The sequence below is a fragment of the Ochlerotatus camptorhynchus genome, unplaced genomic scaffold, assembly GCF_037179485.1.
Source record: "Ochlerotatus camptorhynchus isolate MF236.1 unplaced genomic scaffold, CSIRO-AGI_Acam_v1.1 ptg000003l, whole genome shotgun sequence".
Taxonomy (NCBI): Eukaryota; Metazoa; Arthropoda; class Insecta; order Diptera; family Culicidae; genus Ochlerotatus; species Ochlerotatus camptorhynchus.
In genome coordinates, this window is record NW_027040495.1 from 1,942,020 (window position 1) to 1,965,862 (window position 23,843).

The following is a 23,843-nucleotide window of genomic DNA, read 5'->3' on the forward strand; positions in this document are numbered from 1 at the left end:
TTAGCCAACGGGTGAAATTGCATCGGCAAGGTGAAATTGCGAAATGTGATATGAATGAGGACTCTTTAAACAAACTTTTGCTTCTAACAATTTTACGGATTTCCAGTTTGTTTAAATTTTCCGCAAATTGTCAACGATCAAGGATCTTATTTAGCGTAATTTTGATTGCACCATGATTTCAAAATCATATGATTGAAAGATTTCATAAACAACGCTGGTTTAATAACTCTTAGTATTAAAAAGACTGACTGCTGAAGTTCATAGAAACTCCCAAAAGTTCGTAGAACTTCTCTGAAGCGTTAAGGTCTTTCCTGAAGAGTTCATTGAAGTTTGTATTGCCTGAATTTCATGGGACTTCCCCGAAGTTCGAAGGACTTTTTTCAAGATCTTAGGACTTCCCTGAAGTTCGGAGTTTTTTGAAATTCATAGGAATTTCTTTAATATCGTAGAAGTACCACGAAGTTCGTACAATTTTATAAGACTCGACATATGAACGACAATGAAGGATAATAGACCGATTTTTATACGAACTTGCCAACTTTGGCATGTTGCAACTCTGTTTTGTTATGATCAATTGAACTGAAATTTTGACACAAAACTACAAATATGCTGAATTTCAAATGTACGTAATATCAAGTTATTGGAAGCGCTTGCCGGCAATTGACGGACTGGTTGAAAATCTATATATATATAAATGAATTTCTGTCTGTCTGTCTGTTTAACCAATATGACTTTGAAATTACTTAACCGATTGGCGTGAAAATTTGTATGCAGGGGTTTTTGGGGCCGGGAAAGGTTATTATGATGGTTCGAGATCCCTCCCTCTTCTGTAGGGGGGGGGGGGGGCTCCCATACAAATGAAACAGAAATTTGGCATGTGGAGGTATAAGGAGATGTAATGGCATGCTTTTTTTAATCGGCGCATAAACTCAAGCTAATATTGAATCCCGAGCAAGACCGGGCACACTCAGCTAGTAACCAATAAAATAGCACATTTATAATTCGAAATATCTGAACTCGAGTTTTGTTTCTCTCATGCAACGTGTTCACCGCTTTATTTCTATAACGCCTAGCTAGACTATTAGCAAGAAACGAAAATGAAAAAGAAGCACGCTTGGAAAGAAATGCTGGCTGTGGATCTTTTCGTCGTTGCTTTGCTCATCGCTTTCAATGTAAGTAACTGGAAAATCGCACACGTAGTCAGTTCTTTTTTACGTAGGATTACGTAATTCGGCAACATATTGGGGGTGCAATTTAAAAATACGAAGATCGAAACTGGACAGGTTTCGACCACTTATAACTCTGTCAATAGCGGATGGATTTTATTTCTAAACAAGCCCATCGATTGGAAATTTTTCTACGGATCTGAACACTTTATCAATGTTCAATACGTCACTATTGAAAATTTCACAAATGTCCAACTGTTGCAATGGTGATCAAAATTATCACTGATTGCCTGCAAAAAGCGCTTTCCCTAACACAGATTCAAAATCGAATTCCATCCGGTCTCACCAAACGATGCTTATTCAATCACCGTGTGTGGTCGGTCGTCATCAGCAGCAACAGCAGCAGTGCTTTCGCCACGTACCATTATACATTTTTCTCGAGTACACAACAAAAAAAAAGGCTGCCCTCAAGAGCCCTCGATTCACCGACGAAGGAGGAAGATCTTACTGATCGGATTCAAATGCTCGTCGTGAGTCGCTGTGGGCCAGCTATGGCAGGCGCGTAGCTCTCGTTCCAAACAACATACAGCTCGCCAGCCTCATTCGTGTTGAACACCCTAATAGCTCAGCATTACTCAGCCATCACGACGGTTCTTTTTAAGACCACCATAAATTATTATTGTTTAAGATTTGATTTTCATTGAACGTTCGCTGTACCCAACAACCAAACATTTTTGGTCAAATGCGTAACAGTCTTGAAGTGGTACATACAAATTCTCACAATGACCACATGACCTTGTCAATTAACCAGAAACACTTCGAATTAAGGTAAGATTTTCTCCAGGACGCTAGAAAAAAAGCAAAAAAATCTCGAATTTATATGATTTATCACGAATATCTCGCGATTGGAAAATTTTAGCAATAAATTCTTCCAATCAATTTTCGCTTTTTTATTATCTATCGAATAAAAAAAAATGCATAATTTTGTCATAGAAAAAAATACGTTTCCGTGATGGGAAAAAGATGTTTCCCTAACACAGTCGCCGAATATTGATACCGAGCAATCCTACGGTCGTTTCTAGGATTCATCCTCTTACTTTTCTGATAACGTATGGGTATATCACGAATTACTTTATGTGTATTTAAGCGGCATTAAAGTGATTCCTTGTAGAGTCTATAAATGGCCACCACGTAGGCTATACGTAGTACATGCAGTTCCACTTCGAATTTTCAATTACACACATTTCGGAAATTAATGCTACTTCATGTATGCTGCAGTATATCAAACGTGGAGTAACAGTTTCATTGTAGTATGTATCGTAGAAGCTGATATATGTGCACTTAAAGTTTCGAAGTGAGAGAATAAGGAAAGCTGAAAAATGTTGATTTTCGCAAAATTAGAACTATTTTCGAAAAATCTGTTGGAACAATAAAATTAATAGCATTCGTTTTTACCAAACCACCAAAGGTGGTAAAATGCTATCAGTAGTTGCGAGATCACAACTGACAGCTTATGATGGTAAGAAAGGAAATCATCTTCGAACAAATTTAAAATTGCATAGAAGTCAGAACTACAACTAAACTTAACTATTGTTGAGATGAAAATAAAAACAAACAATTTATTTGTTGAAAGTATGTGCTATTATTCACAAATATTTGAAGTAATTGAAACAAATTACGTTCCTGGAGGATTTTTTAATTTCGTCACGATTTTCCTGGTGAATAAATCATCAAAATAAAAATAAAGCTTTGTTCAAGGTGAGTGATAATTGATTTGCTTTTAATAAACTATCAGATACATTTGCAAAATGTTCTAAACATTAACTTTTATTTAGAGTTTCCTATAAGGGGCTGTCCATAAACTACGTAGACAGTTTAGGGAGGGGGGGGGGGTTGACAATTATCCACGGTTCATACAAATTTTAAATTTTTTGTATGGCCGATTGTCTACGCAGGGGGAGGGGGGGGGTCAAGAATCCCAAAAAACTGTCTACGTAGTTTATGAACAGGCCCTAAACTGGAGTCGCTTTTTACGCGGTGGATACGTGCCGCGTAAATTCCGGAATTCGCGTTAAAAACCGCGTAAATTCCAAAATCCACGTAAAAAACCGTGTAAAAAAAACGCGTAAAGTGACTCCAGTGTAATTGTGTCCTGTTGTTGTTTTGTACGGAAAATAAACCCAACCGATTAGCACAATCAAATGAAAACAAACAATTTTTATACGCAATTCGTTATAATTATGACGATTTCCGAAGTTTAGAAGTAACGCCTCGAATACACATGCTTCGAAAATTTGACGAAAATGCATAACCTAATAGAATATTATCGTAGGAGACGAAATTTCAGAAAATTGCATGAAAGACTTTCCACTATGGGATTTTAAAAACGACGAAAAAAAAAACATAATTTAACTCAAATGAAACTCTGAGCTCAATACTTGATTTAAAATAAAATATGCCGCTATCGACTATACAAAATTTTACCGAATTGTTTTATTAGTAACATCATAGTACTTTTAGTCTTGTGAAAATATACGTTTCAAACTACGAAATCCAAATACTCAGCTGTCGTAATTTCAGTTAAATTTTACCAATTTACATAATTGGCATATGCGTACTTTTAAGAAAATAGCAATAAAAAATCAATTAAATTAATCGATGAAATGTTTCAGAAAAAAATCTTGTTTTTCAAGTTATTAAAAATCAATTAGACTTGTTCAGGGGAAAAACATACTAAGTTGATAAAAAAAACATTAATCCATAAACTCAATACCCATAACCAGTATTTAAATATATTTGCTTCGTACGGTACAATAAAATGAAAATAAAACAATCCCCCCTATTCTGCGAGTCACGTGACTCTCTCTCACCGGTGAGGTGACAATAGTCACCTCGTGTGAGGTGACTCTCCATTTGATTTGCACGGAGAGTCACCTCACACGAGGTGACAATTGTCACCTCACCGGTGAGAGAGAGTCACGTGACTCGCAGAATAAGGGGGAATAACATGAAACTCACCGCTACTGTCAGCTCCTCATAACAAGCGTCGAGTTGCTCTAGCAACTCACTGCGATCGATGCGTTGGTTCTGCTTCGTGCCGAACCGTATACGCAAACGCTTTCGGCTTCGGCTTGCTGTGCTCTGCTTTACCGACCCAATCGGCCAGAACAATGGTGCGTTGAAAATTCTGTCGAACGCAGAATTTTGTATTAGTGAAGTCATCGCTGTAACAAAAAGAAAACAAAATATTCATATATTCGAGCATAGAAATTAATAGCAGTGTTCACAAAAATGAACAGGAAAATATAAAATTTTATGCTTATGTTATGTAAATTAAATCATATTGTAGAAATTTTTCTGAAATGAAATATTAAAATTCTTTCAATTAAATACAGTTTAAAAATTACCTTTCAGCGCAAAATGTCCGCTTCTTCATAAAAGATAAAACGCTTCTATAACGTAGTGCTCACGAAAATAAACTGAACACATACGATTTAAAACAGACATTACATAGCTAAGCCTTCAATTATGATTGTATTAGTGTGACGACTGAATCGATAAACCACAGGGAGAGTACAACATTGAGAGAGCTGCAAACAAAAATGCCAACGAGGGAGAATATCGCTTAAAATTCGAACGAAACGAGGCACCCAAGCCACTCCACTCCGATAGATTTGGTTGGTTTTATATTCATCATACCCGACCCGGCCACCGACAGCGATATGAACTCAGGCAGTTGAAAAGCAACCACATGTTTTATTTTTCATTCTGTCGTCCATACATTCCAGTTTCGTCGCTCTTCGTATTACATCGCATGTAGAACAGCTTATTTATTATCTATATACCTACCTACCTACCAACCAACCTACCTACATGCCAACGAAGAGAGGAAACGAGTGAGCGCAGAAAGACTCGAGAGAAGTTTAGTCGAACAAGGGTACTATGTGTTGCACATACTCCACTCTCCCTCTCTTCTCTATCGTTCTGTTCCGTACCCGGGCAGAGTGATTGAAAAAATAATCACACAAAGCGATGCTTCGTCATGAGATGAGAACACGATAGTGGCGGATCTGATCTAGCTAGCCCGCTTTCTTGGAAACTACACGTCCTTCGTGTTTCCACTCATAGGCGAGTGTTTGGTTGATGAAAATATACATAAAAAACAGCGCTGAAAGCTCTTCATTATCATCATTGTATGCGAACGGGGTTCAGTCGTTTCTCGAGCGAGACGACGCAAAAAGGCGTCGGCGAGTGTTTCGATTTCACCACTACATGTACAAAGTGGCGCGTTGGCATCGATGAATTTATGTTAATCGACTAATACTGCGAAACACAATTCGTTCCAATATTTCCATACAACGGTAATAACCCATATAGCCACTGATATATAAAAGTGCATACGTCCGTTATTTATTAGATGCTGTTGGTATGAGTGATAACTTACTATTGCATTTCACCACTCTACTGCAAAATTCAGTTTTGAATATGTGAAAAATATATGCTATATTATTTTTTAACAAAAATACAAATTTAAATGAAACTATTAAATTATTACAAATGTTCAATCTTAAATGGTTTTCATATTATAGTATTTAATTTAAATTGATTGAATGATTTATTCATATAATTTATTCCATTTTATATATTTTTTACAGTATCCCAAAAGTGATAAATTCTATTGTAACAGCACATTACTATTTATTAAGTTCTATTCCGGAATTACCGAATCGAGACCATTGTAAGTGAACCGTCCGAAACTGGTGCTAAACGGTATCTCTTTACTCATGTTCAGCAGATATGAAAATCAATACGAGAGTGATGCTCTCTCACAATGTCATAGATTTTTTTAAACTCTTTATGTGTTCCAAATTCAAAATAGATTACATTTCATTTTAACCTAGGTGCTCCAGCTACTACAGTAAGTTACCAGCCTTAATTGTTTCTATATATATCTGTTTTAGTGTTTTTACATTGTTCCTGCCTTGGCAATTCAGTATTTTAAACAGGGTTTTTTAACCTGCATGTCAGTATAACAATTGACAAAACTAAACTAAAACTAAATCTTATCTAAGTACAAAGGGAATTAATCGTTACAATTGAGGATTGCAACTATTTTTGCCTGAAATTATTAATTATTTTGATGGAAATTTGTCCTAAAGTCTCAACATCCAAATTTCTATGTACTTCGGTGCCCCGTAACGTGGGTAGATCACCTTTTCGTGGTACGTTACGGGATGTAAGATCTACCACCGATTCCTAGTCCTGACTACTTCAAACTAGAGGAACAGGATTTTTCAGTAATCCAAGGAACACATCTTAGTCCTTGTTACTTTTTATGCCTTGTTGATAGTGACAAGACTCGGCTTTGTCTACCGAGGATGATCTTGAAACAAGGAAAAAAATGAGTTAGTTGTCTTCATCTATGTGATTCCTAATCTTCTATTCGTTGTTCCCTAGTTTGAAGTGGTTAAGACTAGGGTTCTGATGCATGGTCATTATCGGTGTCATGCCTTAATTTTTTTGCTAAGGAATCCAATTTTGACTGACAAAAGGGCGCGCCTTTGGAGGGTGTTTCAACACTCCGAAGGGTATAAATAGCGGGACCTTTCAATTAGAGTCGGATCTTTGCGATAAATGCAAGAGTGGCAACTGTAAAAAAAAAACGAATACTTCATCATTTCTCATGGAGTAATACCATAGAGGTAACTCTAAGACCACTGGGTCCCGAAGAAAATCATTATTATTTTTGGCTCACTCAGTACCAGAACAACGGTCCCAAGCAGTCCCAAGCTATTTCACTCACCCCTGCATGTTCTGCATGAATCCGCACACCCCTGATGTTATCTGTCAAACTTTCATAGCGAATCAAAACAAACATAGTGTAGTAATAGAATTTCAACTAGAATAGGGTACGTTAATCGTTTGCTTGGGACCAATAGGCTACTAAAGTGGTGAGCCAATTTAAAATCGTTAGTTTCGTATTGATTGTTGGTAATACCATAGAGGTAACTCTAAGACTAGAAGGTCCCGAAGAAACGAGTTCAACTTTTTGGCTCAGCTCTGGTACTATCTTCCGTCCCAAGCTAATCGATTCACCCCTCGAAACATAGAAAAAACCAATAACCCCTCATTTTATCTGTCAAACTTTCATAGCGAATAAAAACAAACATTGCGTAGTACTAGAATATCGACTAGAATGGGGTACGTTAATCGTTTGCTTGGGACCAATAGGCTAGTCAAGTAGTGAGCCAATTTAAAATCGATAGTTTCGTATTGATTGTTGGTAATACGACATGCACTAAACTAAGGACACGGGATATAACTACAATAGATCAATTTACTTGATTGTCCCGAACAGAGGAAAAAAATGATAGTAACTGTACCAGGGAGGCAACTTCAAAATCACCTTCAGAACTTTGTTCTAAATCCTTTGAAGTGCTTTTTTTTCCTGGTAGTGAGACAACAAACAAGACCATATGGCACAGCGTAAAGCATGGCCGGTCTAAAAACTTGTTTAAATATTCAAAGTTTATTCTTCAGGATTAGATTAGATGTCCTGTTTATAGGAGGATTCAAACATTTTATATATTTGTTACATTTGGCTTGAATGCCCTCAGTGTGATCTTTAAAAGTTAATTTTGACCAGAAAATTGGAACTCAGTTCATAGTGACTACTACTAGGTTTCAAAAAGGAAGCTCTAGGCTTATGTGGGAATATTATTAGTTGAGTTTTGTTAGCGTTGAGAGAAATCATCAATTTTTGTAAATAAGAAGAGAAAATATCTTAACTTTTCTGCAGTCTGCTGCAAATAACACGAATACTTCATCCTTTAGCGGAAATGCCTGTGTCATCAGCGAACAAAGATTTGTGGCAACCCCGAGGCAAATCAGGGAGGTCCGAAGTGAAAATGTTATACAATATAGGCCCACCCTAATAAAAATTGTATGGTTAATTTGCTTAACGACGTGTTCTGGGTATCATCCAAACCATTTGTGGAATATTTCAATGATTTGGGTTATCGTTCGTTTATGGTTATTTTTTATTAGGGCAAGAATGCTACCCTGAAGAACTCCTGCTCTAACAGGTAGTCGAACAGATTTGGAATTTTGATAATTTACCTGCAGAGTTCTGTCAGTTAAATAATTTTGAACTAATTTCCTAATATAGAGTGGAAAATTAAACTTTTTCAATTTAGCAATCAAACCTTCATGCCAAACACTGTCGAATGCTTTTTCTATGTCTAGAAGAGCAACTCCAGTTGAGCAGCTTTCAGATTTGTTTGAACGAATTAACTGGTAACTCTTAAGAGTTGATGAGTAGTTGTATGCACATGGCGAAATCCAAACTGATCTTCTGCAAAAATTGAGTTCGTATTGATGTGCAGCATCATTCCATTCAAAATTATCTTTTCAAAAAGTTTACTTATTGAAGAAAGCTAGAAGCTTCAGCTGGATTTTTATCCGGCTTCAAAATTGGAACAACTTTTGCATTTTTCCATTTATCAGGAATTTATGCCAAATGGAAACATCTGTTAAATAATTTTACCACGAAAGAAAAGGTACTCTCTGGGAGTTTTTTTGATGAAGATACAGAAAATTCCATCATCACCTGGAGCTTTCATATTGTGAAACTTTTTTAGTTATAGATCTTACTTCGTCCAAATCCATCCCCCAGGAATCGTCAAAAATATTTTCCCGAGAGAAAATATTCAGAAAATCCCGAGCAACCTGATTCTCAATAGGACTAGTAAGACTCAAGCTGAAATTATGGGAACTCTCGAATTGCTTAGCAAATTTCTGAGCTTTTTCCGAATTTGTGATCAAAATTTTACCACCTTCAAGCGCTGTAATAGGCTTTTGAGGTTTTTCAAACATTTTGTGAGTTTCCAAAAGGGTTTGGAACTCGGGTCTAATTTAGAAACATTATTTTCAAAAGTTCTGTTTCTCAGGGTAGAGAATTGGTTTTTAAATTGTTTTTGCAAATCCCACCAAATAACTTTCATGGCAGGATCACGTGTTCTTTGATATTGCCTCCTACGGACATTTTTAAGACAGATCAAGAGCTGAAGATCGTCATCTATTATAATTGAATCAAGTTTGGTATTGAGGCAGCTCTTGTTTCAACTATAGTAGCCAGAGATCCAAGAGCATAATTAACTTCATCTTTGGTTTGCAACGGAATATTTGGATCAAAGCTATATTCCATAAATGTTCGATATTGCTCCCAATAAGCTCAATGGTAATTGATAGTAGTGCTGTTGGGATTAGAAATTTTTCTTGGGATATTTCAAAAGTTGCTGGAAGGTGATCAGAGCCGAAGTCAGCATGGGTAACCAATTGGATACAAAGTTGACATGAATCAGTTAAGACCAAATCAATAGTTGAGGGATTTCTAGCTGAAGCATGTTGCGCTGATTGGATATTGAATAATGTAATAATCAGAACAATCATCAAACAGAATATTACTATAAAGGTAACTCTAAGACTAGAAGGTCCCGAAGAAACGTGCTCAACTCTTGTGTTCCAAGCTAATCGATGCACCTCTCGAAACGTAGGAAAATCCTCGAACCCCTCGTTTTATCTGTCAACTTTCATAGCGAATCAAAACAAATAAAGTGTAATACTAGAATTTCGACTAGAATTGGGTACGTTAATCGATTTGCTTGGGATCAATAGGCTAGGTCAAGTAGTGAGCCAATTTATAATCCTTAGTTTCCACCGGTTGATATTACCATGGGAATTGCTTTGAGCATTATTCCATGAGCGATGTTTTGCATTAAAATCGCCAATAATGAGGAATTTAGACCTATAACGGGTAAGTTTCTGTAGGTCACTCTTGAGAAAATTCTTTTCCTAGCCTACGCATTGGAATGGCAGATAGACAGCTATAAACGTAAGTTGGCTAAATTCTGTTTCAACAGAAACTCCCATAGTTTTAAAAATGCTTTCGATAGAGGCAGGAATATGATTCCGAGAATGATTTCTTGCTGGGGACGGATTTAGGACCAACGGTCATCCGATATCTATGAAATGAAAGAGTACTCCATCTAATGACAGATGTTACAGTTTCCCGGTAGCGGTAGAGACAAAACAAAACTTGAGAATATATTTTATCAACAAATGTGTATTCTCATTTCCCACATACTCCCCTTTCTAGCTACTGCTCCTCTTTCTCTCTCTCCTGCTCTTATTCCTCTTTCTGTTCCTGACTAATGCTCGATAAACAACATAGCTTTTCCTTTTTTCCTTCGGCGTCGCAAAGCTTCCTCCCATTACGTATATACGAACGTACTCACAGCACTGTTCTCCTGCACGCCTTCGTTGGGAGTTGCTTCATGGCCTCGCTGCACCTATGCGCCTCGTTGACGTACCGGCTTATCGGCTTCCATCCGTCGTCAGACCGGCGACTTGTCGAACGTTCGCGACAACTCGTTCCAGAAATCTTCGGGGCTAGCTGTCGAAACGCACCTCCGCCTACGACCATCGAGACAACCGTCGTTCTATCGCCTTTGCCGTACGGTAGAATTGCTGTTCGTCACACAGTTCACTGTTGCGGGTCGACGTCGTGCACTTCCGCCTTTCGACCGTTACCCAGTCCGTCGTTCGCCGTTGTGGTGCAAGCAGTGCCGCTCGCCGTGCGGTCCAACCAGCGGCCGTCATACGGGTATCCGTTGCTGGCCGTTGTTCTGCCTCCGCCTTCTGCCGTCACCCAGTCCGTCGCTCGCCGAACGATCGCAACTGCTACTCGCACAGAGAATACGAAGATCGTAATAAAGAGAAAAGCGCCCTGGAAATCGATCCATTAGTTTTAGCGGAGAAGATTCACATTCGGTGCAACTCATCCTCTTATGGGACGCTTCTTTCTACTTCCACTTCGGTTGCCTTCCGTGTCCGAGCGATTCTCACGCTGTGACGATAACGTGCTACCTCCGCTGAATCTCTCGACCGAACAAGTTTGGCCTATGGACAGTCCGTGTGAGATTCCGTTGGTTCGAGAGCCGTTGGTGTAGCGACCGATTGTTCGTCACGGTCAGACCAAGCCGGATCCGAAACGTGCTGCCTTTTTCCGCTCTTTCACTCGATGGAACCAGTACGTGCTCCGACCAAATCGTGTGGATGGCGTCAGTCCAAATCGAATGGGAAACCCAATGCTTTACCGGGTGTGGAGTGGAACTTTCCTGTGAGACGGCAGCGCCGGTGTCTTGTACGTGTGTGTGTGTGTGTGTGTGTGTGTGTGTGTGTTTCCATCGCACTGCTGCGCTGCGATCGGGTAACACTGCTTTTATTTCGCTGCTTTGCAAAGAGGCCTTTTATCGATGATCGGTTATTTGGTTCGACAGTTGAGAGGTGTAATTTGAACTTCCCGTTGGTGGAGCTAGTGCAGTTGCTCTTCTTGCTTCTATACTAGTATATACATGTTTCGGACATCTTCAAATGACACAATACCAAGCAAACAAACTACACCGTAACACAGAAAAATTGCAACAATGTATTCATACCAACAATCAATACGAAACTAACGACTTTAAATTGGCTCACTACTTGACTAGCCTATTGTTCCCAAGCAAACGATTAACGTACCCCATTCTAGGCTAAATTCTAGTACTATGCAATGTTTGTATTGATTCGCTATGAAAGTTTGACAGATAAAATGAGGGGTTATTGGTTTTTACTATGTTTCGAGGGGTGAATCGATTAGCTTGGGACCGAAGAGAGTACCAGAGCTGAGCCAAAAAGTTGAGCACGTTATTTCGGGACCTTCTAGTCTTAGAGTTACCTCTATGTTCATACTATGTTGTATAATTTCAATGCATATTATGTTGCAGATTTACGTTTATTTAGACTGAAGCCCCAAATAATAGATTTTAAAAACGGCACCCTAACACAAAATTTTTCGTAGGATAAATGGTGGCTTCGGCAGAGTTAGAGATTTCTAACAATTGGCAATGGTCTCAATAGTACCTAACATATCTGGAACTTGTAATTGAAATTGTTGCTGGCCAAATAGTCAAAGGTAATGAAACCCAGTGAATAAAGAATCATTGTTGCTGAAATCGGTTTTTAGTCAATTGAACAACGTGGACGTTAACTACTGAATCCTTCAACTGTGCAGTATGCCATGTCTTCAGTGCGTGATATTTTCTTAAGTAAATTAAATTCCGCTGTTTAATCGTTGCATGTTTCTCGGAAGATATTTTGTAATTGGATGTGGAATAAATTAATCAATTAATCAGAGATGGCGCTATTCCACTGGTAGGAAGTGATAAAAATCCCCATATAAAAATTGAGAGAAGTGGGAATAATTCGCCTTCAGTGCATATTCAGGTCAACAAAGTGAAAGACAACCTAAATAAATTAGTCAGGGACTTTGTCGTTTAGTTTTTTCCCGTAAATTATTGTTAAACAAGCTACAATTATATACAAATGATTTTTCCCCATACAGTTTTACCAAAGATGAATACTAAGATGAAACTGTCGGAACAAAAACTTTCTATTTTAGTGTCCTCTTTCACGATCCCTTTCATCCAATGAATATGCAAGGTAATTTTGTGGTTTTGAGATGAAATTTTGCGCACTTTTTTTTATCAAAACAATCACATCCAAATCAGAGATGTCCCATTTTTTAATTACTCGATTATTTTTTGTTCGCTGTGCTGCCATTTTTCCACCAATGAGAGTGCAGCACATGTTTGAAACGATCGGTGATCGCTGATGATCCTCTGGAGATGTCAATGCTTATATCGGCATGATATAACCGATTACAATCGATTATTCGAATGAAAATCGGCCATCACTAGATGAATGTGAAACGTCATTTCAAATATAAGGACCGTACATAAATAATGATACAATTTGAAAGGGATCGGGGCTAATAACAAATTACGTCCCCACGGTAACTGAAATAAATACGAGTGTTGGTTTTACCTGCTTTACTACCAGTGCACAGAGAGCCAAAAAATTCAAATTTGAGAGAGAAAATTCTCTCTTACGAGCTCAATCCCTCAACATTCCATGTATTTTGATGATACTCGTTTTGTGATTTCCCTTTCACAGATTACAAAACAGAGTACCTGTCACGACAAAACATGTCTGGTACCTCTATATATGTATTTAGTCTAACATTTAAGTCCCTCCTTTTTACATATTCTGCACAAAAGATACTTTCTGCCCCGCCCCATACATAAAAATCGGCGGGACATTCTGTGAGGGGTGAGCTATTTTGTGTGCAGAATGTTTTTACACATTTACAGGAGGGACTTTGAATATTAATCTAAATGCATATATAGAGGTACCAGACATGTTTTGCACTGCACTGTCCTCTGTGAACAATTAACGTAAAACAGATTATGAGTAGTTTTCGATAGATGTCACCGTAAACAACATCAGTGACATCTAATGGAACATGAATGTAGAAGCTTGACAAAATGATTAATTGAAAAATCGGTTGCGTTTTGAACATGCGTATTAAAGTGGATCCGGAAATATTAAAGGGCCTGGTCACCGCTCGACGGTACATATGGTGAACCTGGTCGAGTTAAGTTCCAGTTCTAGTTATGTTAGATAGTTCGGGGTATCATCCAAACCATTTGTGGTTTGGATGATATTTGTATCCCATCATGGATACAGTTCGTTTATGGCATGTGTTTATTAGGGTTACTACGTGTTAGAAAACCTCTAGTTCTACATGCATTCTACAATCAAGTCGCTGGTATCACATGTTGTTTAACATTCAATGTATGCAATTTCTGTAAATGTAATAGGAATCCCGAGCAAAGTTTGAGAGCGAATTGAAAACTAAATTTGATGTTGTGATGTTTTAACGGTTGAAATATCAAAATTGATCGAATCTCTCATCGAGTTTCTCTTTTTATAGCCACAGCTTTATAAACAGATTTTGCGCTATTTCTGCCACATAGTTTGATAAAGGAGGTTCTCATCTAGCATCCAGAATGGAACACGAATCAAGGAATGTGTTTGCAGCTGAATTATTAACGAAAGAAAAAGGCGATAAAGAGAATCGATAAATTGAGAGCAACAAAATATTATGTTAATGTTTGTTGTTGATAACAAAACGAGTGTTCAATTGTGATGTTCTGGTAAAGCAATGAAAACAAAACTGCAACAACATATTTTTAAAGAGCAAATGTACAGCAAAATTAAAACACAATTTGATATCAAATTTGTTAATCGCGTAATCTGAAATCAAATTATGATTTCAGCTACTGTGTTACCTGACTTATAAAGAATATACGTTGTATACGAGTAACCCGAACGTATAGTTCGTCTAATTTAACATTGCAAATGCTATGTAAAATTAGACGAGTCATACGTTGTATTCGGGGTACTCGTATGCAACGTATGTTCGTTATAAGTCAGGTAACACAGTAGATTTTGATATCAAAATTTGATTTCGATTTGCTGTCATTTGATGTTGGACTTCACTCGGGTTAATTACAGTTTATTCAAAATAAACGTTATTTAAAAACTTGTTTGGCACTTTCTTAAACCGGAATTCACTATCTTGAATTCCAAAATGGCGTCAATAATCGATTTTCGGCATTTACACGTCGTCCCAGTTCTAAAAATGCCCATATTTGTAGAGTATTTGAAATTTCCCTCCAAACCGGAGGTCACCATCACCAATCCAAAATGGTGTTTATTTCCGGCCTCTAAACGTTATCCTCGTTCAGAAAATTTCTATATTGTAGGGTATTCGACAGTTTTTTACAAACCGGATGTCACCATCTTGGATTCCGGTGGTGTAGTGGTAAGTGTGACTACTTTCTCACCCCAATGGGTCTGGGTTCAATCCCAGCCGACGTCGGTGGGATTTTTCTGAGGCATAAAAATCTCTGGTCACGTCTTCCTTCTGGAGGGAAGTAAACCTGTTGGTCCCCGGCTCATGTGTGTTGAATGGGTGCGATATCCTACGCAGGTGTGGAAGCTGCCTTTCCTGCACATTCGATTGCCATCAATGTCCGTCGGTGATTGGCACTAGATTACGGAACAGAGACAGACGTTAAATATAGAAATGAAGATCGATTTTCGGCTTCTACATGTCGTCCCCGTTCCGAAAATATCCATATTGTTGGCTATTTGACAGTTTTTCACAAACCGTAAGACGCCATCGTGGATAACAAAATGGTGTGAATCACCGATTTCCGGTTCTACACGTCGTCACCGTTTCGAAAATACCCATATTGTACGGTATTCGACAATTTTACACAAACCAGAAGGCGCCATCTTGGATTCTAAAATGGCGTGAATCAAAATATGTATCCGTATTGTGCGGTGATCCCACTTAGAATTTGTTGGCTCTTTAAGGCCCAAGATACCGTCACTCAATTTGTCATCATCATTACTTTACACATACATTCACACACTAGCCATCCGAAAATTTAAAGCAAGTATTTCCTGATTTGGCATCGAAAATTTCCAGGGTAAAACAATTTCACTGCATTTACTTACTTGTGATCTTCTGTAAAGTTTCAAATTCAGGGTGTCGACTCAAAGTCGAAAACAAAATTCCCTGACTTTCCCTGACTTTCCAGTCGGTTTTCAGAAAAATTCCAGTCCACAAAACTACGTGATGAGCTTTATTATACCCAGTGCTGTGTTCCTAAAATTTGAGCTAAGTAGTCGCACCCAATATTGACCGGCGCCCTTAAACTATAAATCTGCCTAAAATAACGATGCATTCGCCCGCGACGTTGATGGCGTTGTTTCACATAGTGCATTATCTAGTTTATATAGTACGTTGCAAAACATTTGCACTTTATCGAGCAGCACCGTACTCTACAGGTGGTTAAGTCCCTTTACCCTTTCTTCTTGAAATTATGATTAGTTCGATTATGAAAATTCCGTCAACATTTTCCCAGTACTATCATTTGTGTTTTCTAATTTATCTCATATTTATCTTGCTTGACTTTCTCCTAATTTCAGGAAAAACCTTGAACAATTTCTAGAATTTTCATAAACATTCGTGGGCAAAGCAAAATTTCCAAAACTATCAGTATGTTATCAAATCAAAACCTCCGCAATAAGAAGCCCTTACTGCGCTAACTGCGCAAAGGCGCAACGAACTTTTGTTTCTCCGAGGCACTCGGTCCCCCTTCTTAAGTTACAAGTACTAGGCCAATTAAGGGGAAGATTATGGATATGATGATAGTTAAAATAAAAAAAAAAAACAAAAAATAAAGATACATAAATATGGATTCGTTTTATACGTTTTACTCAGAACACCTCTGGCGTTTTACAAATCATTACCATCAATCGTCGCTACGCAAATCTTTGAAATAAGAACCAGAGATGTTTGTGTTGTTACAACTGATGTTACCTTTGGGAACCTTATTAGGCAATACATTTACTGTTTCAGTGCCACGTTTTCACGTTTATAACAGGTTCTTGCTTTAAACGTTCCCAAGAACTCGTGACATTACTGCCGAAAGTATTAAATCAGTCCAGAAAATTTAACATTTTCGGAAGTGAGTCTATCTTTAAGCGATTCAACATTTTCTCTACTGAACTCAAGCTTTTCTGAAGTTATTAAATATGCTATGAGCTGAATACACGAATCCAGTGCTTCCAATGTTTCCGAAGTGATTCAAAACTTCAGTACTGTTTGAAGTTATTCTGTTGGCTGCTTTTTTCTGAAATGGTCCAGTACTTGCCAAAGTGATCCTAATCTTTTCTCAAGTTATTCAGTACTTTCTGAAGGGATTCTTAACTTTCCAAAGTGATTCTAAACTTTCCTAACGGAATGTAATGTCAGTATAGACAGATCTCGTTTTTGGAAACGTAACTACAGTGCACTCTCTACGACTCGAGGTACCTATAGAATTATCGAGTTATAGAATAACAATCTCATACAAATTCGCTATCTCAGTAGCCATGACACTAATTTTTATGATGGTTATATAACTGTATATCGAGTAACTGGACATCGAGTTTTGAAGAGTTGGCTGTTCTTCATCTATGTTGCCAAAGTCGAGATCTTTTTCGATGTGTCACAATTGAGTAGCTTAGCGATAATAATCAATACTCCCTGAAGTAAATTCTGCTGAGAAACTGTTGAAAAATTCCTGGAAGTGAGGAGGATCTCTCGGTTTTTGACGGTCTAATTGACCTACATTATGAAGCGACCGGCGCTGTTATTGTCTATCCTAAAGTATGCGATCAGCAGTTTTTACACATTGCAGATGCATGCTCGTCCAACGCATCGTTTTTTGCTTCTCTGATAGGTGATCTGGCAATAACGGAGTAGCAACCGCGAGCGGATTTTTTTTTCTTTATTTAAGAGGTTTTTAGCCTAAAGGCTGGTTCGCCTCTGAGAACTGCGAGCGGTTAATCATTCTCATGCTCAAGTATGTCTGTACTATTTGAAGTGATTCAGTACTTTTTGAAGTTTTTCTGCAGTAATTCAGCACTTTTCAAACTGATTCCGAGATTTTCTATCGTTTTTCAGTACTTTCAGAAGAGATTTAGAACTTTTTTTTAATGATTCTGTGATGCCCAAAGTTATTCCGATTTTTCTGAAGTGACTAAATATTTTCTGAAGGGATTCCAAACTTTTCTGAAGTTATTACAAAATGATCTCAGCTCTTGAAGAAGTGATTGCAAACTTGAGAGAATTGATAAAGTACTTTCCGAAGTTTTGTGAAGATGTTCAGTTCTTTCCGGATTTTTTTTTAGTTTTTACGAAAGCGATTACAAACTTTCTGGCAAGATTAAGTATTATCCAAAGGGATTCAGAAATTTTCTTAAGTCACTCAATACTATCCGAAGAATTTCAAAGTTTTTTCTGAAGTGATTAATTATCCAAGTAACATTGTAAGTTTTATTGAGGTTTTAAAGCACTCTAAAAGTCTAAATCATGGTCTACAGTACCCTCATAAAACCCAAATTGTTACTTGGGTACTTTCAGAATTGATTTCAAACTGTTCAAAAGTGATTCAGTTCTTCCTGAAGCGATTCAGTACTTTCGGAAGTGATTACAAACTATCTGGAATTATTCAGGACTTTTCGGAGCGATTCCAAACAGTTCTGAAGTGATTCAGTACTTTCTGAAATCATTTAGTGCTTTGCGAAGTGATTATGAACATTCTGAAGCGATTCAGTATTTCCGACGTGAGGCTGAACGTTTCTGAAATGATTCTGTGCATTCCTAGCTAATTTAATCATTTTCGAAGTTATTCGGTTCTTGCGGAAATGATTACAAACTTTCTGGGATGATTCAGTACTTTCCAATGTGAATCCGAAATTTTCTGAAGTGATTCAATACTATCCCAAGAGATTCCGAGCTTAAAGTGGTTCAACACTTTCCGAAGTGATTCAGTGCTTTCTGAAATAATTCAGTACTTTCCGAAGTGATCATGAACTTTTCCAAAGTGATTCCGAACATTACTGAAGATATTCGGTGTTTTCCGAAGTGATTCCGAACATTTCTCAAGTGATTCAATTATTTTCAAAGTGAACTTTTCGCAATGATTCAGTGCTTTCCAAAGTGATTTCGAATATTTATTAAGTGTTTTGGGTCTTTTCTGAAGTTATTCAGTACTTTGTGAAATGATTCTCAACATTTATGAAGTGATTCAAGACTTTCTGAAGTGATTCAAGACTTTCTGAAGTGATTCCACACTGTTCTAAATCGATACAGTACGTTCAGAAGTGATTTCGAACATTTCTAAAGTGATACAATACATTCCTAAATGATTCAGTAGTTTCCGAATTGATTGAAAACATTTCTGAAGTGATTTAGCACTTCCGAAGTAAGTCCAAACTTTTCTGAAATGATTCAGTACTTTCTGAAGTGATTTCGAACTTTTCATTAGTTTTTCAGTGCGCTCTGAAATGATTCAGTACTTTCTGAAGAGATTCCGTATTTTTATGAAGTGATTCAATTATTTCCTTAAGTGATTCAGTAATTTTTTAAGTGATTCCGAACTATTCTCAAGTGATTCAGTACTTTCTGAAGTTATGTCGATCTTGTTTATATGATTTCAAACTATTCTCCCATACCTCACCGTGAAAGAATTCCATCACCGTCATGTCAAAATTTCTATCTTACGCCACTAAGTAGCGCCAACTTTTGTCCACCAATCAGGATTTGCACCGTTAGTGGTTAACCTCAATTAGATGAACTTTTGGACAGTTCAGTGGTATTATTTAACTTTTTTCCCTCGATCATGGACACAGCCCGAGCAAAGTCTGAGATCAAATTACAATCTAAATTTGATGTTGTGATTTCGCTGATAATGATAACTCAGGTTGCTGTCGTTTTGGTCGTTTTAACGGTTAAAATATCAAAATTGATAGCAAACATATCTTCCTGTGACATCACATTGAAAACTATTTCTGCTATCAGTGAGAGCAAACTGAATACTCAATTTGATATCAATTTTTCATGTTGATAACAAAACAAGTATTCAATTTGATGTTATGCTAAGGCAATGAAGTCAAACCCGCAACAACATATTTTTGTACAGCAAAATGAAAACAAAATTTATCAATTGCATAAACTGAAATCAAATAAGGATTTCAGTTTGATGTTGATATCAAAACTGGATTTCAATATGCTTTCATTTTGATGCTGATGCTATTTTTTTCCAAAAAAGATATTCTGCATTATTACCTAAAAACCTCTCTCTGCATTGGCGTTGCCATGCGATAGGGTACATCTTTGAAGATATTCTGGATACCACGCAAATATTTGAAAACATCCCAACTGATACTGCAAACACTATCCTTGAATGCATTATGCAAAATATACAGCCCACAGCTTCCCAGATCTATCAGCTTCTCGCCACCTTTTTGTACCTCTTGCTTCAATTCACATTGGGCCCATCCATGGACACTTGCAGCAACTTGTTCGAAGAGATATCGGCAAGGGCGTCCATAAACGCAGCGAGTAGATCTGATGCCCGGGATCTTCCCAAAAACGTTGACGTCATGCACTGATAAAATTTCAAAGATTGTGTCCCACACATAATTTTTAGCAATGTGATCAACATTATTTTTTTCCCTGACCTACACTAAAATTCCCTGACATTCCCTGACTTTCCAGATCATAAATGGAATTCCCTGACATTCCCTGACTTTCCAGGTTTTTCCAGGTAGTCGACACCCTGAAATTTTAAGTAATCGTATACACAAAACTAATAAAAACTGATTTCCAAATCTCTTGGTGAATCACCAATGGTGATCAAAATAAAACACCACAAAAATTACTTTGACTCCACTTCTTTGCTAGTGAACATGATAAAATCATTGAACAAGCGTTGCCAGATGTATTTCCTCTAACAATTAATATAAGTTTATTTAAACAAGCAAATACGAAGTTGGACCCATGAGTGGATGTATTTAATGGTGAATAAATATAAATATCGCATTTTGGTAGATAACACCGAAGACCTTAAGGGGAAGTTCACCACTTCGAAAAAAATAATTACGTTTTGATTTTTCTAAAAATATTGAAAAAAAGTATCAAAAATCTAAAAAAATCACATTTTTTTCTAATTTTTTAAAGAAAATTCACGTGCAAAAACATGTTTTATAAGTCATTATGGCATAAAGTTGGACTCAAAAAACCACAAAACATCAACTTTTCGGTTTTTCTGAGTCCAATTTTTTTTCATGATGGGATAGAAAAAAATTTTTTACATGTAATTTTTGACAAAAATTTAAGGAAGAAACTGATTTTCTTGGATTTTTGATAATTTTTCCCAATATTTTTAGAAAAATAAAAACGTACCGAAAATATTTTTTTATGTTTGGGCCGGTGAGCTTCCCCTTAATGTTGATAATAAACATGATTTCAAATAATTAAAAACTTGCCAGCTTTTATAACTTGATGTTTTCTGCGAAAAAAAAAAACAAATTCCTCTCAATTTTCGATACGTTCCACATCAACCGTGGCTGCCATCTGCTCCATTTTTCCAAGTTTTCTTTCAAAATTTAAAATTTTTGTTTTAGGAACCGAAAAGATGAACTTCGTGTTTATAACTTTTTCACAAACGCCATTTTGATTTTTGTTTTGAGTCAATTAACAAGCTGAAAACTCATAATTGAGATCCATACTTATTTATTTTTTGTTGAGTTGATGTTACTCAAATTTATAAATCTAAACCCTCGAACGAGCGTGTAGATAATGTGACGTCAAATTGCTGTTGTATTGAAAAGTGAAGGAATAAAAGAGATGGTAAGATTTTGGTTACCATACCAGCAGTCATTTTCATACTTTTAGAAAGTGATGATTTAGAAATACAATCAGAAGTAGAAGCAAATCGAGTGATAATTAGTTGCCTCTTAAACGCGAGTTATTTCTAGAATTGTCGAAAAAAACGTATAAAAAAAATACTTCAGTATAAATATTTCTCATCTCTGATTTTGCTCTCTATAGTTGATCGAACTGGCCGGCTCCAGTTTGGTATGCTGTGTCTATTCTGACTCTAATTGGGAAGCTGAAAAGATTAGAGAACCATTTAATGCAATTTCTTTGCAAATTCTAAACCCAATTTCAATCTGAACACAATCCTTTGATCATAAATATCCCAATACACTTGAAGGGGAAGCAGCTGAAAACTATCAAAATTTGTTTCTCTTTTTGGTAAATTTACATTTATTATTAGAACTATTTTTTTTTAATATATGACATAAATAAAACACTCTAAAAAACTAGTCTTCTTGTTTACGTTCAAACCGTATTTTCCATTTAAAAATGTATGGAAATACGTATTCAACGAAAACGATATATGCACCCATAAAATTATATACATAAAACCTTTGCGCAACACTTCAAATTTCAGACTATTTGTAAAATAACGTATTCCAAAATTGAAGTACAACTTACACTAGTACCTTCAGCACGAACTTCCTGAAAAGTAAAAAAAAAAAAACACTCACTACGAATCAAACACATCACGCAATAAAAACTCGATTGCACTTCCCTGGTTCCACTGGAATGCTCACACGGCACATTTCATTCAAACTAGCACCGTCGTCAACACTTCTCTCAACAATGTTGAGTCTCAAGTCCATCTTTATATACCTGCGTAAATAATTGCTTATGTGACAAACTTCCAGTAAGCTCTTCGAACGATTTACTTATACTAATGCAAACGTTTATATACAAAGATTCGATTCATGTCACTCACACTCCGAAGCAATTGCAAGCCAGAAAATTATATTTTCCATTTTCGACTGCGTTGGTTTTAATCATAAATTACAATAGTAATTGAACTTTTTAATTATAATATAGAACAGGCGAATAAGACTTACCATTTTATATTGCCGCAAAGAACGAAGTATAAAACATAACCTCAATCACACAAACTTTTCAGCCACTAACATCTAACACTGACGGTCTAATATTAACTAAAGCTGCTGTCTTTTCTCCTCTACTTTCAACCCCGTTTGCTAAGCATTCATCACAAACGAAACCAGAGCGGAGGGTCCCCTTTTCACTCTCGCACTCTCGCGAGCAGCAAGAGCAAGCACAAAGCGCTTATATATACGGTAAACTCACGGCACCGGCAGCAGCAGCAATCCGAATCTTGCTCTTTCAGTCCTATTATGATGTACCATCAGCGTACCGTCACATTTGCTTAACAACGGCGTAAGACTACCAAAAAAGTACTTGGCGTACTTCTCTCTTCAAGGGCATATAAAGCCAAATACCGGCGGTAAATTTATTTCACAACAAACAAGCGAGCCTCTTCTCTCTAGTACTCTCACGTCGGACCCTCTTCTCTTCGAATGTGAGAATATGCCGAATGCCGGTAAAAAGGGAGCAAGAGAAGGAAAAGCAAAACAAAATTGGCTGCGTACTGTGTACATCGATTTCGTGTAAGAGTGATTCCAAAAGTGCTCGCTTAGAGCGTTGAGTGCATCGAAAATGCAATTTATTTTATGAAGAAGAGTATTGCAATCAGAAAATTTCATTTCAAACAAATCAAGCTGAAAATTGCATTAGGCCCTAAGTAACATTGACAGATTATCTTCGTCGAATATCTCTTTGTATCCCCATGGTCATGTAAAAACATTTCCAGGTATTTTCAGCACACAGATCGATAAGAGAAACTTTTATCTAGCATCTAATATTACAAACACAACAAGAAACAGTTATGTGCTAAAGTTTTTAACGAAAGACAAAGTCGACGAAGAGTCAATGTTACTTAGGACCGAATGCAATGTTAAGCTTGAAATATACAACGAAACCGAATATTGTTCACGGCCGCTGAGAATAACTCAGAGATAGAGAGTATCTTCTACACAGAGGTATTGTAGAAACATTTCTAAAAACTGCTTGAACTCAGCACTGAGTACCTGCATTTTTTTAATTTCTCAAGCAACTGAGTACACGAAGAGAATTATTCATATTGAATGTATTAAGCAAACCACATCGATTTTTTCCATTGCTATCCGCTCATGAAAAGTATAAGGATAGATAATTAAACGTCAAAAGACATAACGAAATCAAAAACTAATGAAATGAGACGGGGGTGAGGGGGGGGGCGGCTTTTAGAGCGTTACGTAATAAATAGAGGGGATCATTTTCAGTGTTACGTTTTGTTCCAAGGGGGGGGGAGGTCGAAAATATTGATTTTTAGCGTAACGTAATTAATAGACACCGCCCAACAATATTAGCCAAACCTCACAGCTCAAGTGCAGAAAACGGTT

General features: G+C 37.0%; 1 protein-coding gene across 3 annotated transcripts in view; it reads right to left on the reverse strand.

Moving 5' to 3' along the window:
* The window catches only part of LOC135710518 (uncharacterized), a 47,339-nt gene extending 24,794 nt beyond the window's left edge, over window positions 1–22,545 (reverse strand). Inside the window, exons 1-2 of one of the 3 annotated variants that reach the window (XM_065233220.1) lie at window positions 22,443–22,545; window positions 4,185–4,390 (exon numbers count right to left, since the gene is read on the reverse strand). In XM_065233220.1, coding sequence (XP_065089292.1) covers window positions 4,185–4,388 — 204 coding nt within the window. In that variant the 5' untranslated portion in view covers window positions 4,389–4,390; window positions 22,443–22,545. Of the gene's footprint in view, window positions 1–4,184; window positions 4,391–4,573; window positions 4,667–22,014; window positions 22,039–22,442 lie in introns of those variants that run through there. The other 2 variants (XM_065233292.1, XM_065233147.1) reach the window with 2 other exon arrangements.
* Between the last annotated feature and the right edge of the window lie 1,298 nt (window positions 22,546–23,843).